General features: G+C 42.0%; 2 protein-coding genes across 2 annotated transcripts in view; both read right to left on the bottom strand.

Annotated features, from left to right (window-relative positions):
* Positions 1–641: 641 nt before the first annotated feature.
* On the bottom strand, positions 642–10308 carry LOC107189084. The gene is made up of 4 exons (XM_015577517.1): positions 9715–10308; positions 6269–6421; positions 1705–2055; positions 642–838 (listed from the first exon to the last, which is right to left on the bottom strand). Exons 1-4 carry the CDS (start codon positions 10306–10308, stop codon positions 674–676), a joined length of 1263 nt encoding a protein of 420 aa, XP_015433003.1. The 3' UTR covers positions 642–673.
* A 9136-nt stretch (positions 10309–19444) lies between these two features.
* LOC107188936 overlaps positions 19445–22317 on the bottom strand; it is a 49497-nt gene continuing 46624 nt past the window's right edge. The window contains exons 13-17 of the mRNA XM_015577336.1: positions 22100–22284; positions 21214–21720; positions 20605–20848; positions 20057–20112; positions 19445–19664 (exon numbers count right to left, since the gene is read on the bottom strand). Of these exons, the coding sequence (XP_015432822.1) occupies positions 19445–19664; positions 20057–20112; positions 20605–20848; positions 21214–21720; positions 22100–22284 (1212 nt within the window). The remainder of the gene's footprint in view (positions 19665–20056; positions 20113–20604; positions 20849–21213; positions 21721–22099; positions 22285–22317) is intronic.

Genomic DNA, 22317 nt, shown 5'->3' with positions numbered 1-22317 from the left:
TATACCTCATGTTTTTTCGTATAACTTACATTACACACGTGCATCTTCGAGGACGAAGCGAGTTCCTCCGCAGCTTTGATCCGCGGCGGATTCACCGACGCCACTCGAACACGCACACGAATCGAACACAAAAACCATTCCTTTACAACGATCATCTCGCGCACAATGTTCCCGGTGCCGCGGATGATTCTACGATTGTTCCTGCACTGGTTCACCGATCTTTCCACTGAATCCTCACTTCGACGATCCATCGTTCGCCAACGACGAACACGGAAGTCCATGGTCGCCAAGTCGTTCGATCCTCCTCGATCCGTTTGCCTAACTTAATCGGTGTCCTAAGCGTCTATCTGATCGTCTATCTACATCTCTATCGGCCGATCTACAACACTTATCTAGCTACTCGATCCTCTCTATACCCGTCTATCGGCGTTTGCTTTCGTTAAACTGCTCCGACGAATGTCAGGCGAGGTTTGTCTCGCCTCGGCTGAACTTCACTGCACAATCACTCGGTCACAAACATTGTCACGTATCTGTTGGAATTGTAGACCGTTCCATGGAATTGTGGGGGATGCCTGTTTCTTCGTTCGATGACCAAGGGCGACTCGACTCGACGTCGATCGGAATACTCGAATGTCATTCGCGGGGGATAAACCGATATCCTCGACCTGAACGGTTAGACAAGAGATTCAGGATTGGTCGGTAAGATGGTGGTAGGCGCGCTGTTGTGCAGCAGAGCACCGTTCTCCGTGTCCTTCGCGTTCCCGTCCGTTCGCGGCCGGAAGTCCTTTGAGGCAACCAGCAGGTTTCGTCGCCTCGCTTCCTTCTTTTCGCGTTCGACCTGCGGACAGAATTTGTGAAATATATGAATGGGAGGAAATAATTTCTGGGTTGAAACAGGTATACATCTTCCCCCCCCCCCAACTCTCAAAAAGGACAATGTCTCTTTGTGGAGGGAAGTTTGCTGTAGTTGGACTATCGCAGAGTGTGGCAAGGTTTGTACATATGGACGTTCGGGACAAAAATCATCATTTCTGAACTAACAAATTTTCAATCTAAATACCCTAACACTTTTTTTAAAGAGAATAACAAAAATATACAGTTCTGGTGAAAAATATTGAGGTGGTCTTGTATATTTATCGAATAAAAAGTTTTTTATCAATAAGTTCTATTGTAATTTATTGCCAATTGAATACCGGCTAACTTTCGCTCGAAACATTTTTGTACCAAATGGTCCGAATTCGACAATCTTCCCCCACCTTCCATTTCTGCACTGTGAATAGCGGCCAGAGATTCTAAAGCAGAAGACTATCAGAGATTTTGAAGCAGAAGACTATTGAGAGGTTTCTAAAGAAATAAGAGCGCAATTGGATGATAACAATTCGAATGCAATTAGGTGATCCAAATTCGACAATCTTCCCCTATCTTCCATTTCTGCACTCTGAATAGCGGTCAGAGGTTCTAAAGCAGAAGACTATTAGAAATTTTCAAGCAGAAGACTATTAGAGGTTTCTAAAGAAATAAGAGTGCAATTAGGTGATAACGAACCGGTGCTCTATATTAAGATTGAAAAGATGAAAGTACCATTTCGTTTCTAAGCGGACCAAAAGGCTACAAGAGGGGGTTAAACACCATCAGAGTTACCGATTCAAAGCGATCTACGAATACTATAATTACAAATAGTGTCATTTTTAACTGTTTACGAACCTTGAAGAACAATCGAAGATAGTGACAGGGGAACACGACGCACTTTCCGTCCTCCTCCTCGGCGTCGATGTAGACGCCCCGCACGAGGATCGAATTGCTGCAGTTCAGAAGCACTAGGAACACGAAACATCCGACATGCGTGATCCAGCAGGAGAGTTCCGGATTGTCCGGGACCAGCCATAGGTCCAGGAGGTTCCAGATGCCACGCCACACGTTCACCGTACCCAGGAAGCTCAGCAGAAGGAAACTGTCCGCGGCTATAAGACGCGAGAAACCCTGGAGACGAGCGCAGACGTATCTCATCAACGGTTGCAGGGAGAACGTCACCGTCACGATCACGTATCCAATGGCCTGCAATTGTCAATGTCGATGGTTAGGACATACTCGTAGAATTCGATTTATATATCGATCGCGTCATTACGGCGTGAGAATAACGATGAGAGCGGACGATTGCACGGTTAGGTGTCCTGATTCGGGGACCAATTTAACATTGGTTTAGATTAAAAGATCGTTGGCTGCCATTTTGTCGCGATACGTCTGTGATGTTCAGTTCGATACGTAAATATATTATGCTGCTCTTGTTTTATGGCGTTGAATTGAATCTGGGTTTGACGCAGTAATGACAGCGACACTGTATGTTGAGTTTGCAATTTTGCACTTGGCCTATACCGTTGGTGGGCAAACTACGATTCACGAATTGCATGTGGCTTACAAAACTACTTTGTGCAGCTACCGAGACAATATTGGGTTCATATTTTTCCTAAACTTTTATATTAATAATCTATCGTACGATAATATGTACCAAGATCAGAATAATATTTTATTTCTGTGGTTCTTGAATATTCAAAAATGTTTGAGAAGTGTTATATATGGCTCTTATCGTCGACACAGTGCACTTTGTTTATCATAAATGTGGAACAATATAATTTAAAACAGGACCAACAGTCTCTGCTAACAAAACATTTTTTCGACGATTTATGACTTAAAGAACGAAGTAAAGTATGTCTGGCTACGTACGGCCATTTTCACTGCGGCAGCCAACGCGTTAACCCATTTCGCTGATTTCATGGAACAATGGATCCTACGGGTCAGGACCAGCGATCTTTCTCATTCGATCCAGTTGGCACGAATGAGAAAAACGCTCGGCGATGACGTCCGATCTTCTCTGGCCAGGGGGTTTCAGCGAATCAGTTCCAGCCGACAAATCGCGAGCTGCGGCGCGCTGTGTGTTTCACGGTTTCGAAGCGGCATTGCAAGCGAGTAAATGCGTGAATTGGACGACCCTCGCGCAATCATCGACCCTCTTGAGAATTTACGTTATCGCGATCATCGCGCAACCGTGTCGGATGGAACATCTCTTAAACGTCCCATAGACCGATACGATTTTTCGTACAACTGATCGTACAATCTAGATCGTTTCGACCATTTGAACGACAGTTGCAACGTTTGTGGCCGCGATCGTACGACTTGTAGACAATACAGCAGCCGAAAAATCTGTCGTCTTAAACATTTACCCAACTCCCTGTGCAATTTATCGTTACGACAAATAGTATCGTCTGTGGGAGCCTTTAACCCTTTGAACTCCATTGTCGGATGTGACTCGACGTCAATTTTATCCACTGGTACTCCTATGCCAAGTCATACTCGACATTTTTAGCAATGTTCCAATGCTATCAACAATAAAATTATTGAAAAATATCTGTTTAAATTGATTCCTATCAACCAACAATTTTCTGAAGTACATTCAAAATAAAAGACCTAAAACAATAGGGAGTTATTGGAAAGCAAAATTTCAACAGAATTAGGAGTGCAAAGTTGCGAGTCATAAATTTCTTGGCTGTGAATCCATCTACTAACAGACAAAGAGGCTATAAATCACCGTTAACATCCGAGTGACAGTGAACCCATTAAGCGAAACGCAAACAACAAAGTATAACAGTTTAAAATTTTCGAATCCTAAATTATCGAAGACACCATTGCACGTTCTCAATTACCTCGTCTCCTGCTATCATTTTATATCAAACTAACGGAACTGTTTGCAGAAAAATGACGGGGGATCATAGATCATTAGAGAGTGTCTGTCGAGGATTCGAACGATCATGCCTGGCATACTCGTAACTCTGAAATTTTAAGACGACCTGTAACTTCAAGACTTTCTCGAACACCTGCAACAAGGTTCGTTTCCAAGTTATCGCGATAATTCCCTGTACAAACTGTTGATTAATTACCGCGAGCTTCCGTCTGCCAGTCAGACCGGCTCGGCGCCACGAAAATCTGTTTACGTGCCTACATCACCGGCGGGTTTATCGAAATCGGAAAGTTACGATCGACCGGCGACGCGCGATAATACCCCGATTGGACGGAAGAGGTGGTTGATCCGCGTGATCTGAAATTTCTCTCTCTCTCTTTCTGGCCGTAGACGTATCATCGATAACGAAATATAATTCAAGCGTCGAATCGCGTTCTAAGTCGACACCTGGATCTTTATCGAGTCGATCTACGTCGGCGAAAGTCGCGTCGTCGCGTCGAAATTGTTTTCAGCCGCTCGAACAATTTCGATCGGTGGTCGCCGATCATCATCCCGATCGCGGGAGAATCGCGGCGACAGATAGACACCGCGCGAACACCGGAACAATTCTTGTGTTATTGTCTGTGGCGGCTACCTGGCGCCGTACGAGCGTCGTTTTGCAACGGGGACGACCCTCCTCCCCCTCCTCCTGGCGTGGCTGCCGCCAGAGAGAAGACAATGTCGAAATATTTGTGCGGGATCATCTGTTTGCGGATGGTCTGCTCGTAACCACGCGGAATCGCAATACGAGGAAGACTTTTCGGAAAAATAAGATCGAAAACTGAGTACATAAAACGTGGAACTAACAAGGGAAGGCAGGGAAGTGCCCCTCTTCGATTTTTATGAAACTTCGTATGTCTGTTTAGCAGATAAAATTAAGGGATACGTATTTTTTTTTATCGGCTGAGACCCGACTTTGAGGGGTGAAACCACCACTCGAAGTTTCGATCCGAAAGTTTTTTGTTATAAACAAATTATATTTTGGATAATTTGATAGGAGCATATTATTCTACATAAAAAACCGCGAACCTCGTCCATTAGAAGGTTTCATGTATCTCCTCTGGTTTTCGAGATAGTACTTTCGGGTCGAAATTTCGAGGGGTGGTTTCACCCCTTAAAGTCGCGTCTCAGCCGATCAAAAAAAATACGTATCCCTTATTTTTGACTGCTTTACAGACATACGAAGTTTCATTAAAATTGGAGGAGGACACTTCCGTGCCATCCCTTGTAAGTAAGCCACAGGATAGTACGACGTAGGTAGCCTAAGTTAAGGGGTGGCTTTGATTCAGTCAGCGGTAACTAGATCCCGAAGTCAGAAAATTCTCATGTTCACTTTTTCAGTTTTTTTCTAGGTATTAATTCTAGGTTAATTCCGAAATTTTGAAGAGCTGCAAAATCAAAAATGATCATTTTCTGACTTGGGTCAAAGTTACCCCATCTTACGGTACTTCAACAGGTCGTTTGACGAATTTTCGAAGCTTCTTTACATAATAGTGAATGAATACATTATCTGCAGACTCGAGTAGGTACTTGATACCGATACTTTTCCCATGTTATATCGTGAACGGTACAGAAATAGATCGTTCAATCCATCCGACACAGTCGAACAACCGATAAGCATTTTAATCATAGAATCAGATAGCATGATCTTTTCCTGTAGATTTTGTAAGTTCTCCGAAATGATACTTCAATAAAACAGACACAGACATAAAACCTTCCTATGCCATTTTTAAGGGATACCATCTTTGTACTCATCTGTTCATTCACATATGATTTTTTCAAAGAAGAAAACCATCTAGCATCGGGTGAATGACCTCTGGTTTAGGATTGGTCCACCGTGATTTCGACAGTGTGATTTCGAACAAAACCATCATAGAACGATGGTGAACGGTGGCAACCGGCCGGGCTCGAGATCAACGATCGTCATTATTGAAAAATTAAACAAATCCTCCCGGTGACCGCGTTCTCCGCACTCCGCATTCAGACAAGTATACACGGTCTGCAATAAAGTGTCTTACATATATACACACACGCATACACGCATACACACATCGGCAGTTTTGTCATGTGCCCTCGCAATCATGCAATTGGCGAATATTCAATTATACAATCGGACCAACGGCGTGCCGCTAGCGCACGGTGCGTAGGTGGCACGTTTCAAAATGTCGTTCAACACGTGATTGCTAATGACACCCGACGACACGCGTTCATCGATTTCATCGACGCTCTGTTCGAAATACGCGGTTTAATAACAACAATAACGATTCATTAGGGTGAACATTGAAACGTGTGTCACGTGAAGCATAGCGTATGTTCTGTCACTTTTTTTACATCATTTCTTGTATATATATATATACAGGGTGTCCGACCTAAGAAGAATGCCTAAATATTTTCATTATGCCTAAATATTCACATTATTAATGCCTTAATATTATTCATCGAGTGAAATCGTGCCTCTGGGGTTCTCATCTGAAAGAAAATAAAAATGTCGCTTACAAGGGATCCGATCACGGAGTACTCTCGATCGTCCGGGAACAGGTAGATATCCAAAAGCATCCAGACACCCCTCCAGACGAACACGACCAGGGTACCAACGACACCAACGCTGAACGCACAATCCAATAAGTACAACGACCAGTCTCTCGTGTTCTGCAATCAAACAACATAAACAAACGATAACGCGTGATTCGCAGGTGAGGACTCGAGAAATATTTGACGAGACTCGTGAACTACGATAAGCAACATTCTGCCGATCGTCAGTCGAGCATCGCTTACGTCAAAAATTATTTACGACAAGGAGTATATACTTGGTTCCCCGTTTTTATGCATGTGTAGCTTCTTATCGAAATTCAATAGAGTTCGTGGATGTCAATTCCTGACAAATTTTGGGTCTACGAATCGAATTGGAGGTGCTATAGTTCATGGAATAAAAGGAATTATATTAAAGTAAGAATCCACTTCGGAGCATTCGTGGCAAAGCGGGAAGGTTTTCAGCCCCTCATGTTTTCTTGCATTAAACCGTGCCTCAGCTTAGCTTCTGTTTACTCTGTTTTGATTGGTTCCACAGGGGGACTCCCCCAATGGTGGGAATAAAGCGATCATTGTAGAACCAATTTTGAAAATATGAAGAAGCTTCTGTTTCTTCGGAAGGAATAGTGTTCGAAGCTGGAAAATTTTTCTTCCTTAATTGACTCGATCAATCAAGTTCCCTTCTAATTTCCAAGTATAATGTCGTAGTATCTAGCACTCGATCACTGTTTTTTTTCTCAAAAATGTTGACCATCGATCATCATGATTTCAAAGTCACTTAATCGAAATTATTCAAGTATCGTTTCGATCGCGATAAGATCGTTTCAATATTGTCATCGTGTCGTTTGCAGCTTGTCGATGTATTTTTTCGCGCGAATCACTAAGTCAAGCTTCCCTAAATTCGTTGATTCATTGAACGGGAAATTGCCGGCCTGTCGAAGGGGATATATTGCGATGGTGTCACGCTGTTGTTAGAAGTAGAAATTGTTGGGAAGAGGAACTTGAAAATGTTCGATCGATTGTTAACCTATTAAGGACCGATGTACCATTATCACTCAATACTCAAAGGATCTTCCGGTTGATGCATCGTTCACGAGGTAAACCCGCGTCGGCGTGTGTCGCCCGATTACTTCGCATGACACCCTTCTGTCCTCGATTTTTAACTGCACAGAGAGGACTCAACTGACGATAATTAAGTCAAGATTCGTTCCACTGTCTCCGTTGATTGCAGAGCGAAGCCTGAACGGTGATTTTTAAAATAACTTTTCGATATCATTGCGACGAATAAATTACACCAGAAACTGAAATCTAATTTGACACGAAATTTCACATAACATAAAAAGACTTGGATCTTCAGATTGGAAATGAAAACGAAATAAATCGAAGGTGTCCAAATTTGAAAAGTCAAGATAATTAAAAATTTAATTTCAACGGATAATACATTTACTTCGAAGATCAGACAAAGAAACAACCATTATTAAACTTAAAGAGAATTATGTTATTTAAAAAACATAATGTTGTTAAAACGAAGTCAATGTTGGGTTCAATGGTTTAAGGTCAAGATACTTAATATTTGAAGTTCAATGTCAATGGAGTTTCAGTCGATCGAAAGATAATTAGATCTAGGAGATATCGACGTTTAATTTCTGGAAGGGGTGATTATTAAAAAAAAAAAAGAAAAAATTGTGTTCGATGAAGAGAAAGCGTGGACACAAGCGGCCCAGAAATTAGTGCAGCTGGAAGCTCCGCTCGTGCGTATGCACGGACGCAATGCTGTTCGACTGTCGGGAGAGACAGCCGGAAACTACGCTTATACCTTACACATCGATGTCCGCGCAGCACACAGCACGGGCTCCAGCGATGCGTCAAAATGCACCGTCTAAGCTTTTACGTTTCCTACTTAACATTTACCCTTCTTCCTATCGTGTTCGACGAAATCAAATTTGCTTTCAAACATTCTATTCTCTGTGCATTTCCAAAGATCCGCGATCTTTCGTGATTTTTTACGTTAATTTCCACGAAAATTCAAATAATTTAACAGGTATGACGTAATTTTGAATTGCGTAAGCGATGTACTTTTAACCCTTGAACGACGACTGGGTCATTTTGACCCGAATTTTTCGAGAACTTCACCCAACTCAACAGCTTTTGATAATTGATTTAAGTTAGTAATTGTTTATATTAATTTAAATAAAAAGAAGTCCAAACTGTCTGATTTCCAAGGGTTAATGAAGACAGATGGGATTTCATTTGTCCCCTTTTTGGAAACTGTTTCACGCTTTTTCTTCTCTAGTTTGTTTTGATTCAGTACTGTGCTTGGCTATGTTATTTGTTTGCGACAATAGGTGAAACGGAATGGCAGAAGATCGATGATAATCCACGGTGATAAAGGGTACACGGTGTTATCGGTCCAGGGATAGAAAATTTTCCGCAATCTCGTTCAGGTACAAAGACACCATCCTGTCCAAATGACCGATATCAGTCACACGTAAATACTGCAATTTGCATTACTGTATCTAGAAAGTAATAATAGTGAAATATGTAATGTAATAATATTGATGGGTGAAGAAATGCACTGTTCTTTTAACTGCCTCGAGCTTTTTTGTATCCCTTTGGTCTTTTTTAAATAGTTCCAATTAGTCGTACAAATAAAAAGGCAAAGTCCTTGATGACCTTGTCAGGTGTAGAAACTAGGGATTTCTGAGGAACCTAGTTTCAGGATTCTGGACATCTTGAAGCAGTTACCAAGAAACTGTAGAAATCAGGGATGAATCGAGAAAAATATCATGGATCTATAATAGACCCTTTCTTGGTAACTGTTTCTCAAGAATCCCTAGTTTCTACACCTGACAAGGTCATCAAGGATTATTGAATCTATTGAAAATTTATTTGAAAAAACCACAGGTACTATATCTATTTGAAAAAACCAAAGGGATACAAAAAAGCTCGAGACAGATAAAACAAGAGAGTAATTTTTCACCCTCCAATATTATTATATAATTTATTATTATTACTTCCTAAGTAAATTGCAATAAAAATGATTCTTCACAGGGGTCTCCATATGTTTTTTCTAACAAGTTTATCAAAACCCATCCTCATCCTACAAAAACTGCCCTCTTATGAAGATCCTCTACTCTACGATATCCAATCCAGAGTATTCAAAGACTAGTCCACCCCCAAAAACGAGCATGCTACTTCAAATTCTGATCCAGAACCTTCAACAATACTCTTGAAATTTCTCATGAAACTCCATGAGTCTCCATCTCTTTCTCCCAAAGCTCATCCTCCCCCTATAAGACTAATCAAGATCCTCATTCCACCCGGAGGATTCAAAGAACCCAACAGCCCTCTCGCTAATCATCTACCCCTCAGGTCAGGACTGTCTCGTGGCAACGGAACCTGCTAGTACTTACATTCACGCGGAACATGGTCTGCACTTCGAAGTATCCGGGACACGAGTCCAGGCAAAGGGAGAACGGCGGCGCGGAGATGTTCCTGACCGCGCGCATGATGGCGAGGGCGAGCAGGCTGACCGCGGTGGTGGCGAACACGGTGCCGGGTGTCCGTTCGGTGTAGAGGTCGAGGACGTGCCATGCGCCACGCCATGCGTTCACGCAACAGAACCCGAAAATCGCCGTGTAAAGTCGCGACCCGACATAGTACGAGAGTCTATGCTTGTCCGGGTGGAGTAGACCGTTCAGGACATTTTGCGATACATTGAACGCGTAGAGCCCTATGAAACCGATCACTATCGATGTGAAGCTGCTCAGCACAAGATCCTCCGGATATACGTATACGTCGCTCAGGCCCCAGGTGCCCCTCCAATATCCGACCACAGCCGGTGCGGCCACAGTGGCGGAGAACACAGTGTCAAGGATCGTGAGTATCGTGTAATGGAGACGACTCGACGAACCACGACCGCTCAGACCGCTCGTCATGCCGGTGCCACCTCGTAACTCGACCATTCTCATCCAATCCTGATCGAGCCTAGTCGCATCGCTCATCATGCATGACTCGAGGCTGCGTCGATACGCTGCTCTCGATGATGGTGCATGTCACCAGCCGTCGGTGAACACCGTCGACCGCTGGACATTCTTTGTTCCCTCGATGCTTCGTTTTCCTGCTGATGATGTTGCTATCCTCGCTGGAGTTTCAGCGATTTCACAGCCGCGGCGTCGAGCAATTGAGCTTGATCAACGAGGTGGTGGATCCGTCGCGTTGAATCCGTCCCTTTGGGGCAGCTGAACGCTTGCCCGTAGCTATCTTGACTCTTGAGTATTTGGGATTCAATTATTCGGATCTATCGATTCCTCATGGCGAACCTTGCTTCGGGGACACTCTCGAGACCCATGGTTTCGTCGTGAATTATATAAGACAATCTTGGATCCGGTATTCTTTCTGTTCAACCGATAAAGAGACTAGGTACATACACGACGATACCATCAACGTTTACAGCGAATCTTCTTGAAGTAATACTGTCGCTGGACCGCAATGATCATCCTCTATCCAAGAATTCTGCTTCACCAAAAGTGTACTTCCTAGTTGATTCTGGAGACCCTTCGATACTCACTGGATAAGTTTCTAATCGATCCCCACTTCCTCTGAACATCATCCTCAAACGTTTCACAACATACTAGCGCCGTCGCGCATCTTGTCGATGGTTCCAGTGTCTTTGGGACTTTTAGGGAAAATCTTGATGATTCAACGATCCCTGCTCAACAGGATAATCCTCTAGGGATCCTATGTTTACTCGTAACCTCTGTTCACACTGGTCTCGATGATGGTCCCAACCAGAGTGTTTCGAATGTCGATGTGCTTTACCGGATCGACACACGGGGCGAGTACGCGCGGCTGTCAGGCCGACAGGTCGGGCTACGGGTGAGCACTGGCATCTGTTCACTCACCGCTATCTTTTATCAAGTGCTAAGCACGGACCAACACTATCGCATTATCATGAACGGGGCTTCGTCACCGCGGGCCATGGCATAGAGAATAGGAGAGTACGGTGCCTCTCGGCTCTCTTCCCTTCCTTCCGCGATCTCTCCGACAACCCCCACCCACGTGGTCCTCCCTTCCCTCCCCCGCCTTCTTTAAAGCTACTGACGCTCTTAAGAAAGTCTCCACGGGGGCGGGGACCCTGACATTCACGGAAGGTGGCCTTCCAGCTTCTTGGAGCTGTTTCTGCTCTTGCTCACCTCGTCTAGCTTCAATTGTAATTAATGGTAATTGGATAATGGCGGGGAATCGTTAAGAAAATGGTCGCTGCTCCGCGCAACTTACTTCGATACCGAGCTGTTCGTTCAGTTGGTGAACGATGACGGAACTTTTTTTTTTTTTGGAGATTCCGCGCTTTTTTTCTGGAATCTAGTAGGTTATACTTTTGTATACAATTTCAGTATTATAATTACGCGAAACACTCTATTTGTTTTTGATGAAGTTGAAGAATTGAAATTTTGCGATCAGCTTTTTATAGTCGCCACTTCAGAGGGCGAAAATTCTTTCCTCGTTTAACACTAGAACTACCAAGCAAGTCAAAATGGTCAATAAGGTGTTAATCGTGTCTAATAGCTTCTACGATTGAATCCTGGTCAGGTACCATTCTGTCGTTGTACATAAATGTGACAGAAGAGAATCGTTTAAGTTCAATTCTCCAAGCACCATCAAAATCAGTCTATGAACAGGTTCATCGTTCTCCGTTGAATGGTCACGAGGCGCGCGAAAATTGCACCCAAGCGTAAATCGTGATCGACGTGGTACCGTTCTGGATTAACCGTTCCGGAACCGATGCGTTGATCGATAAGAAACAAGATAGCCCGATCGTAGAAGAGGCTGGGCTCCGCGTGTCGAGCCACCTTGAAGCCTCATCTTTCTGAGTGGCGTTTCCTGTCCGCCAGATTCATCGGGGCTTTTGTCGTGCCGAACGCCTCGTTAATCGGCATCTTTTTGTGCGCCAATCAAGCTTGGATTACGACGATCCTCTCACCTTGACCCGTCATTTTCTTGTTTTTTCTTTTCGCGACACGGGCTTTTGTTCGCAGCACGAAAAAAAAAAAAAAAGATAAATGTGTGCTTCTAGATCTGTCCGTCACCGTGGGTCGATCACACGTTTCTTCTTCGTCACGAGCGTGTCTGTCATTGTCCGTGGGGATCGGTGCGTGTCGCGTAACCCTTTCGTTCGACGTGCTCGGGGATGGAAGCTCGCCGCCATATTGGAACGTCCGAGGAATCTCGCGGTAAGAAGTTGAGACTCGTGTGGGACACTTTCTGTTACGCGGGTACGAGTAGAATAGTCAAATATTACAGTCTATAAAATGAAAAAATTCAAAGTTCTAATTAAGAATATTGAGCAGAATGTAAGGAATGCAGTAAATTATCGATAAGTGTTCGAAGGCCATTGGTACTGATAGTGAGTGTCAGACGTCATCCCCACCACTGAGCGCTACAGTGGTGGGGATGACGTTTGAACTGTACTTTTTATTGCACTTTACCGTGAAATTCTTTTCGCATTGGCCTTCAGAATTATTTGTTTTTCAAATTCCTACTCGGTACGATCCGAAATTTGATCACTTCTACTAGAATACTTCATACTACTTGAATATTCATATCCTCGAATACTTACGGATATAGTTTGAACACTCAGTACAGAGGAGTCTGCTAACACTTATCGACGATTTACTGTCCTCCGTTTTATATGAAAGTCGAAGGTGAAGAGCTACAAGTGGAGGTTTCAGTGAAAAACCAGGAACGTAGTAATTCTTTAGTGAACTTTCAATTAGTTGTAATTGTAACTGTAAGAAATTAAATCCTATTATTATTATTTAACATAATGAAGTGAGGAAAGCTGTAATTTGTTAATGAAATATTGGGTCTAGCCAGACGAATTCTTTCTAGAAAAACGTATGTATAGTATAGTATTAATATTATATATACAACTTCAATAATTCGCTGGCCGCAGTGAACTGCGTGCCGATAGCGAGCTCGTTAAGATAAAGTAATAACTGTATTGTCCCGTAATAAGTAGTACTATTATGTTTATTACGTAGGTGGTTTTTTTTTCAACACGTTATAGACATGATCTTATGTTTAATTCAAAGACTTTACTTACGAGACATTCAAGTCTGATGTCATTACTCTTATGTAATTTTCAGTAATTCCATCTGATCGTGATTAAATATCAGGTGATAAAATCACTGAAGGTGTATTATTGATTCGATATGGAAACCCCAACAAAAAGATATTTATTTGCTGTATATTGCGAACTCACGGTACTCTATGTATGTACACAAATTTTGTAAATATGTATAAAGAATCTAGCAGTTTTTGACATGTTCGTCGAAAGTAATTTTGTCAGACAACACGAAATAAAATTACGTTGATAGGAGATTATCGATAAAAAGAAAAGATAAAAAAATTAACAATATTCCTATTAAATATAAGATATGTATATAGAATGAACTAATGTAATTTGTAACTCACCAATTTATATCTCGTAGGAAAGTGGAAGACGAAGGAAGCTTTGTCAACGAAGATCACGAAAGGAACAGCAAGAACATTGCGAACGGAACGGAGTATCGTCAGGCTTGTTAGTATCATTAACAGCATGCTTGTTGTTAACCTGAAATGAATTTCTAGTACAAAAAAATTCAATCACTTCCTTGAAATGTAAACACCAAACTGTTGCTACGTTGAGTCATACTTAAGTTTAATACTCGAAGAAAATCGATGCAGATGGGACAGGTATTATTTATGACACAATATTTTTCAGCATTGAAAGTCAGTAATGTTATTATCAATGTTAATTATCGTTCATACTTTTCAAGATTATATACTGTTGATGTAGAAAAACTGCTACTTCGATTATACTGTGTATAGAATTAGTATAGTAAATGAAAGTGTTAAAGAAAATTAACGATCTATTCTCGTTGCATCTTAAGCAATGCTCACCGTCAGAGTACAACAGCAACACGATCATCCGTAGTTGTCTCTACAATGAATATAAATTCATATTTCTTCAAAGAAATAATTATTGTAATTGTTTTAACAACCCTCGATTGATTTCGAGTATTTTACATTAAGTCCATTATAAAAAAGTTGATAATATTTCTATATTTAAACCAGAAATTCGCGAGAACGAAGCGTGAACAAACTCACTGCAAATGGCTGCTGAAGTAATAATCGAAGATGATCCATCCGCCACGCCATTGTACGTTGCAGGCAACGCCGAAGACGTACGTATACACGATTTGCACGATTTTTATGAGTGCTTTGTTGGTCCAGTTCTTCTTCCGTAACTCACCGATGAAATAAGAGTGCAGAAAATTCTTGCAGATTGCGAAGTTCATGTGTACTAGAGTTCCGAGAACGTAACACAGGACTCCTGGAAACCTGGAAAAGTCGATTATAAATTATTCAACGAACTGCTACCATTGATTTTATTCGATAATCACTGTCGATTAATTCGATCGTTTGTATACCATTTGAATCATAATCTGTTTTGTTGCGCGGTTGATGGAAACCAAAGTTCTCAGTGTTTGCCTTTTTCAATTGACGTGAAAGGTATTGATTAGAACACAAGGGATTGAAAAATAATGTGTATTTTTATTAAAAAAAATGTGTGTGATTCAGGGGGCTAATATTACAATCAGAACTCACCACTCGATGTGGAGGTCCATCAACGTCCACGTTCCTCTCCAAAATCCAACGGACATCGGAGTGATCAAGAACATCGACAGAACCGTGTCGATTAAGGAAAGAACGCGCTTGTTACTCTTCAATTTCTCTCCCCAAATATCTGTAGACTTATGCGTATCATTTGAATATTTTCCCTCGTCGTCCACAAAGTTCGGTGCTTCCAAAGGGTTTGTCTGCGCATACAAACATTTCGTTAACTGAAGTGTTAAAAAAAAAATAAGAAAAATTTCCACGCAAATACCTTCGTATCTTTTCCGGATACTTTTGTGATTACTATTTTCGGCGTGTTCGAATTTTCCAAGAGACCTTCCGTGAGTCTGTCGTCATTTGCATCTTTATCGTCCAGAGGATCGATGATGTTCCTCTGGTTCAGGTGATATTCTTCCAACAGTACCGGCGCGTCTTCCGAAGAAACTTTCGAAATCTTCGATTCGACATTGTGATTTTCGGGATTAGGTCTTTTAAAGGTTTCAGGTATATCGTCCAAGCTCTTCACCCTTCTTGAATTCGATTTCGACATTGTTACCGGAAGTTATCGATCCGTCGGATGATCGAGAGGAGCCGATACTCGCGGACAGCCACGATGACACTATGACAACCTGTCATCGCCGACGAAATCCTGTCACTCGGGAACCCACTATAACACTAGGTGTTAGTTTTTTGATCACTAGTCGCCGCGGTGCGAATGAGACGCTTGCGCAAAAACCTGTCCCGTGGTTGCGGTAGACACTGCACCTGGAGAATTCATTAGACTCGATTAACATCGGCTTACCTGTACAGTTTTTTCGATCGACAGGAGTTAGCAGGCACTATTGCACACGTTCTCCCGTTTGTTTGATCCGTGATGATCGTTAAGTATTAAGGAATCTATTATTAACCCTTTGAGTATGCGCGTTAAGGGGTTAAGTCTGTCTGTAGAGTTCATCGATCTTTATCGCGGTACATACACCTGTTCTTGTGAGACCGTCGCATGTAAATTATTGATTTATAATGTTTTTTCCATAAGGAAACTGTTGTTGTTTTAAGTTGTAATTTTACGGTGTTCCTGCATTGCAATTTATCGATTTCTTTCGTTTGGAAGAATATGGAGCATTTCGTGAGAAGCACGAGACGCATTGTTGTGACAGTTGAGGTAATAATTTACTATCACACGTCGGTAATGTTATTGCTGCACCGTTAAATATTTTATCGGAAGTGATTCTAACAGCCTGAGACCCTTGCAAATAATACACGTTGACGGTAAGCCAATGGTAAATATTGAAAGTTTTCTGCAGCGAGACTGAATACTTAGTTATGGAACGAAACAGGTAAATACGATTATAAATTAATCGTTACAATTTTAACTCGTCCGATAGTTAGTTCTGCACAGCTGGATAATCGTAAAGTGTACCAACTAAAAATGATTACCCGACATATACTTCATTAATAATTCAGTTTCTATGAAGTTGTTCTCTTTTTTCTAATTTAGTTTAATGTCACATCGACGGTTAGGTCATTAGCAACAGAGTCGGGTCGATTTTTCAATTGAAACTTCGTGGTAGAGGTGGGTTTCCTTCAGTTAGTAGTTAGTCCTTGATGTTTACTAAAATAACATATACTTCACAAATTCCCGACTTGAACTTTAGTTACTGGAATTACTTTTTCGCGTTTCAATATTGGAGAATCTGGTTATTCAACACTCTACAATTGAATTAACACTGCAGAATATCTTAAGTTACTTGTTTTAAAATATCGATTCTCGTCACGTGGTTAAATCCTCCTTCATCCGCTTTTCTAAGGCACAAGATGTACATATGCATATGTATGATTATATACATATCAAAGATACGCAAATTGCCGGTGTTTGCATAGAGACGCCTCAGTTGTAGGGTATAATGAACTTCGACAGCCATGTGTCAATAGAAAACGCAAAGCGTGTGTTGTCTGTCTCGCTTCGACTGTATGTTCGGAAATGTTCGGCGTATATGTACTTCCTCAGGCGCCACTGATAAAATGTTTATTGCGGCGCCTCGATCGCATCCACAGCGATTTCTACCTGCCGCTGCGCTTGGATAAATTACACGTAAATCCACGCTAAAGACGTACGTCTGTTTGCTCGTCTCTTTAGTGAACTGGAACCTATAACGCGACTCGATGATTCAGGGTCGTGCAGCTGACGATCGAAGAGTTAACCAAGCTTTGGTCCTGAATACAAACAGTGAAACACCTTTCTAAAAATTAAGACAAGTGATTCGGAACTTCGAATTTACCTTGCCCCATTTTGGTCTGGTCCGGAAGTCTTGGCTCATTAATGGCGGACTAACATTTTAGAATTGTTCATTAACATTGGGTTTTATGTTGTCAACGTTACTTTTATCTGTGGACAAGAAGATTTTCCCGTTTGCAGAGACTTTATTCACACTTTGCGTCGTGTTTTCACGCCGTCGGACACCAAGCGTTGATGCAGTGTTTATGTTTCTGTCTGAAGTTAATAATCTTAAACATCGTTCCAATAGCGAGGATAAATGGACTTGGTTTATGCAATTCGGTGTGGGTTGTATTTAACTTTCGTCAACGGTAAGGTACCTGAAGGAATGAAAAGTTGATTAGTATGTCTCTATGATGAAGTGCATACTGTAGCGCCGCCATATTGGATTCTAAGGGTCGTAGCGAATGTTTCCCTTGCATTGCAAGGTTATAAAGCAGCTGGTATAAATATTATTATTCGGCTAATGATTTATCAAGACGATCTAAAAATTACTTCACAATAGCAATAAATTTATGGAACTCGAGTAGAACCAAAATATGTAGCTGGGATTACTGGAGTACTCAGTTCTGAAAGTGGCAATCTACGAATGAAACTTTTGTATACGCTTCAATTTATTGTAATTTATATTACATCGACAGATGTACACCGCCCTCTGAAAGCTCTGTCCTTATAAAAATACATAACAAAGCTCGATCGCGCAGCAAGCAAGATACCGATAAATTAGGAAGCGAAACTAGCGGCGAAGGGGTGGCGTTAAATACAGTCGTTTATTTTGTACCCTCGAATGAATGAATGTCGTGATCGATTTGTGCGTATCCGGTGTCGTTTTCGCCTGGAAAGAACACCACCTCGTCCGATAAACGGGTAACACTGTTCGTTATTAATGGGACAACGTGTCTTTTCTCCATCTTAAGTAATCGTACAAAATAAAAGAAAGAACATATTCGATACACTTCTCTCTCTCTCTCTCTCTCTTTCACTCACTATCTTTCGCGCTTCCTTTCTTTCTTCTCTCTCTCTCTCTCTTTTGTTCGTTATATATTATAAACGCAAGGTATAAAAAATAAAGTCGGACAAGTATTATATCTTTCGTTTACGTTACTAGCATAAATTACGAAACCCGCGGAAAGAATACACTCGATTCCCTCGCGAACGCGTTTCGCGGTTACCAACATACGTGCGTGCACACATACAAAAGCGATTCGTTTCGTCGTTAATAATCGTAATTAATTAAATCGTCAACGTTTCTCGCGCATTCCATGTGACATTAACTTTCCTCCCTTTCTCGTCACTTCATCGAATACAGAACAAAATCAAAGATAATCATCAACGGAACAGTATCTGCAATTTTTTTTAATGTATAGATCTAAATAAATACGCTCGTGATAATGTTACATGGAATGTCGGGGAGGGACTAACAGAACTCGGAATCGAAAATCCGTCGAATACGAGAGGTCGTTTTTTTTTATATATATATATATACGTCGTGGACCTTTTTCTATTTACCGAAAGTGTCTCGAACTCTTGCGGAAACAGGAATATTGCACGATGGATCACGAATATACAGAACAACGTTAAGTAAAACGGATGCTGCTGGTCGTACAGCGACGATCGTTTTGGTCCGTATAACGTGTTTATTACAAATACAAACGCTTTCTATCACACGTGGTATAAATCGTTATTTGTCGGTGACGCATTGACTGCCATATATATGTCGCCTGTTCACGGATCGATACTTGACAGCTCAACAAAAGTCAATTCTTCTAGAATGAAATAAAGTTGTTTTACAATTTATAAATTCTAAAAAAAGAAAATCAGAATATTTCAAACATAATAAATTTTGGATCACACAAGATTCTCAATTTTGTCGAAGAAATCACTTTCGTTCAGTGAGAATTTTAATAGATGCCAGTCAACGCGCCAAAATGGCGTCGCAGGCAACACGAGCGCCCGCCCAGAGAGACAAGCGTGGATAGAAGACGTTCGATTCTCTCCGGACGATCGTACAACCTGATAAAATCAACCGAGATAGCTTTTTCTGCTCGACAGTGTAGGAAGATCGCCATACGACAGACTAGTTAAGTAGGTACGCAGATCGTTAGTGGTCTCGCGTTTCCGCTTCGCGCGATTTCGATGGCTCCGACCGGATGATGATTTTTTAGGACTCGTGAGGTCGGCGCGTCTGGGACCGAGTCGTTTTACGATTAAATCGGCGGTGGCCCGTTCGGATAGACGACCATTGGCGTGAAGCTTCTCGCGAGATTGTTCGACAGCATGCAGCTGTAGTCCTCTTCGGCGGATGGCACCAAAGAGGCGACACCAAGGACCACCAGCATCAGGGCTTGGATCGGCAAGGAGATTCGCAATACCCGACCCAGGAAACGGTATCCCCGAGACAATACCGTTCGATGGCCATCGTCACCACTGAAACACGTTCGGGTAGGATCATTAATATTCTTCTTACTAGTGGAATATGGTAGTTTTATCAAAGGGTGTACCCTATCGCTCAGAAGTGTCGGGTCACTTATTTGGTGTAGTTATTTTTTCTCTTTACCCCTTAACTGGTAAGGTGTAAATCTTATTACTTGATACATAATTAGTTCTTTCGCATTTTTTATGTAAGAAAACCACCTTACCAGTTAAAGATTAACATTTATTTCTCTTGTTGTTGTTGAACTGCCCTTATTTAGTTGAAATATATAAGAATTCAAGGGTCCATTTTCAAAGAATCGAGTGAATCCAAAATCTCCGAACAATGGTAAAAATTGTTGGGAAACGTTGCTTCGAACGAAAAAACAGAAAATGTAACAACGTACTCTGTGCCGGGTGCGTCGCGGGGCTGTACGGTTCCAGAGGCAGCTTCGTCGAGCAGCTACAATAAGTAAAAGAGAAAACACAAAGAATAAGGTACTGTGCGTGTGAATGCTACTGTTACGAGGCACGGAACGATAAAAAAACAAAATCTTCATTCGAGAATTTACTCGGAGTTCGAATAATTCTAAGTAACTCCGATCTCCACCGAGTATGTATTTGTCATTTGGTTGCTGAACTAATATTTGTATTCGTCTCCCGTCGATTTTGTTTACCGGTTTCCGTGCCCCGTGTTCGAAGTATCAATTAACGTGATCCTACGACGTGGTGCATACGTCTACACCGAGGACTAACATTCAAAAGAAGCGAGAACCAGTTTTCGGCAAGTAGCCTCAGAGGACTGTGACGTTCCCTGGAAACGTTCTCTCTAAAAAGAAGCTACTGTAAGGTGTACCGCTTCGATATTTCGTTCAAGATACCTCGAGCCGAATTTTACACTGTTTCTAGTTTCCGTTCGATATGAATAAGAGAACAATAAAATGACGGCGCTTACGTCGTGGGAGAGGGAAGCGAGGGACGATGTCGTGGCAGTAAGCCCAACATCCCTCGGGTCCATTCCTAGCGCAGCCCCCAATTTCAATGCGTATATTCCTGTCAGACGACGAAGGGACTGCAACCTGAGTCGCAGCTCCTGTAGGCACGCTCTGGTTTCACCTTTCTCGTCCAGTAACTGATTTGCCGACTCTTGTAGCGAGAGAACTCTGGGCTCGCAACGCTCTAGGTCGCTCCTCAGCTCCCTGGAAAAAGGCAATTTTCCTTAATTCCTAGTTTCTTTTATTTATTATTCTGCTTTAACACTTTGACTGTCCCGTCACCCACATATGGGTGGAATTATTTAAATGTAAAACTGTAAGCAGAATATTTTGGTAAAATGCTGAGTAAATTAAATTTATTGTAGTTAGGCCTAATCTTAACATAGGAGATTTAGGATTGAAGGAATAGTCTAACTTACAAAGTTCCAAATTTTCATGAAAAAAATTTTAATTTCTGAAGGTCCAAATTTTATTGTAAATTGCTTTGATTTCGTTAGAACTTCCATAGAACAGTCCATTCCATTAAGTAGCCAAGTAATAAGATTTAGACACACAATATCTTAACGTACCTGAACTTATTATACTTCGCCTTCATAATTTCCTGCGACTCGGTCAAGTCAACCGGCTCGCTGGCCCTTATACTGACTTCCGTTTTCTCCAGCCAGGTAACCATTTCCTCTATGATACGGTGGAATTGATGATTCGACATCAGCGCGACCTGCAGTTGTTCCTGCCAGTGTGCGGCCTGTACGCACACTTTGTCCCACCTATCGTTCGTGATCACCAATCTCTCTCTGAGTTGCGTCGCTCGTCGCGTTTCCTCCTTGTGATCGGCCAGATGGGCCCCGACCGTGTTCAGGCTCGCGAGAATGCTCTTGTGGCTGTCCAAATCCAATAAGAATTCACGATGATCCCTAATCACATCCTCGAGCTGATCGATATTGCTGGGCGGACAGTGTTGCTCGCTTTGCGTGCCTTCCGCGAATTCTAGCCACTTCTCCAGCCGCCATAGATCGTTCTCCAATTGCGCCCAATTGCGGCGGGAGCACAGGGGACAGGTCAGCCTGCCGTTATCGCTATGGAATAAAAAATAAAATTTTCGTCAATCAAGACTAAGAAACAAAATTGCTGTCAATATAAAACAACTGGTACTAATCCAACTTTTACTGTATTTCGTTTAAATGAACAGTTCGCTGCTTCGACGTGAAACGGGCAGAGGAAAAAGTGTGTGTTAAAATGAATGGAGAACGTTAATGATCGTCAACGAGAAACTGTTAGTGCGAAAGGGGGAACACTCACTGATCGCAGGGGGATGTGTATACGTCGGTGTTAGGTGACCTGTGTGTGAAAAAAATTTCTCGCTTAATATTGGCTCAATGGTTCGAATTGGAGAACGTCCACCGTGCAACAGTCGCAATTAAACAATCAGAACAATTGTTCGGTACAGGGTTCTACCTGAGTTCTCTGATCTGTTGTTCCCGTGTTCTCGCCAGCTGGAGTAGGTCTTCGTATCTGTTCGTCAACTCCGCCACCTCGTTACCTTTCGCAGCCTGGGGACTCAATTTTCCATCCTCTATCAGCAATCCGTGGAGATGTCGAACCAGTTCGATAGACGACTGACAGCTTCCAATCAGTTTACTCTACGAAATTACAAAATTTTAACGATGATAAAC

Source organism: Dufourea novaeangliae, unplaced genomic scaffold, assembly GCF_001272555.1.
Source record: "Dufourea novaeangliae isolate 0120121106 unplaced genomic scaffold, ASM127255v1 scaffold125, whole genome shotgun sequence".
In the NCBI taxonomy this organism is placed as follows: domain Eukaryota; kingdom Metazoa; phylum Arthropoda; class Insecta; order Hymenoptera; family Halictidae; genus Dufourea; species Dufourea novaeangliae.
The sequence above is the reverse complement of the archived record's forward strand: the minus strand, read 5'-3'. Positions and strand labels throughout refer to the sequence as shown.

What these genes read in the sequence shown, in the direction of transcription:
- LOC107189084 (XM_015577517.1), bottom strand. Translation starts at nt 10,308, where the DNA reads ATGATGAGCGATGCGACTAGGCTCGATCAGGATTGGATGAGAATGGTC. An exon ending in AGACCATGTTCCGCGTGAAT is followed by an intron (nt 6,422 to 9,714) that starts GTAAGTACTAGC and finishes GTTTGATTGCAG; the next exon opens with AACACGAGAGACTGGTCGTT. An exon ending in ACTCCGTGATCGGATCCCTT is followed by an intron (nt 2,056 to 6,268) that starts GTAAGCGACATT and finishes TGACAATTGCAG; the next exon opens with GCCATTGGATACGTGATCGT.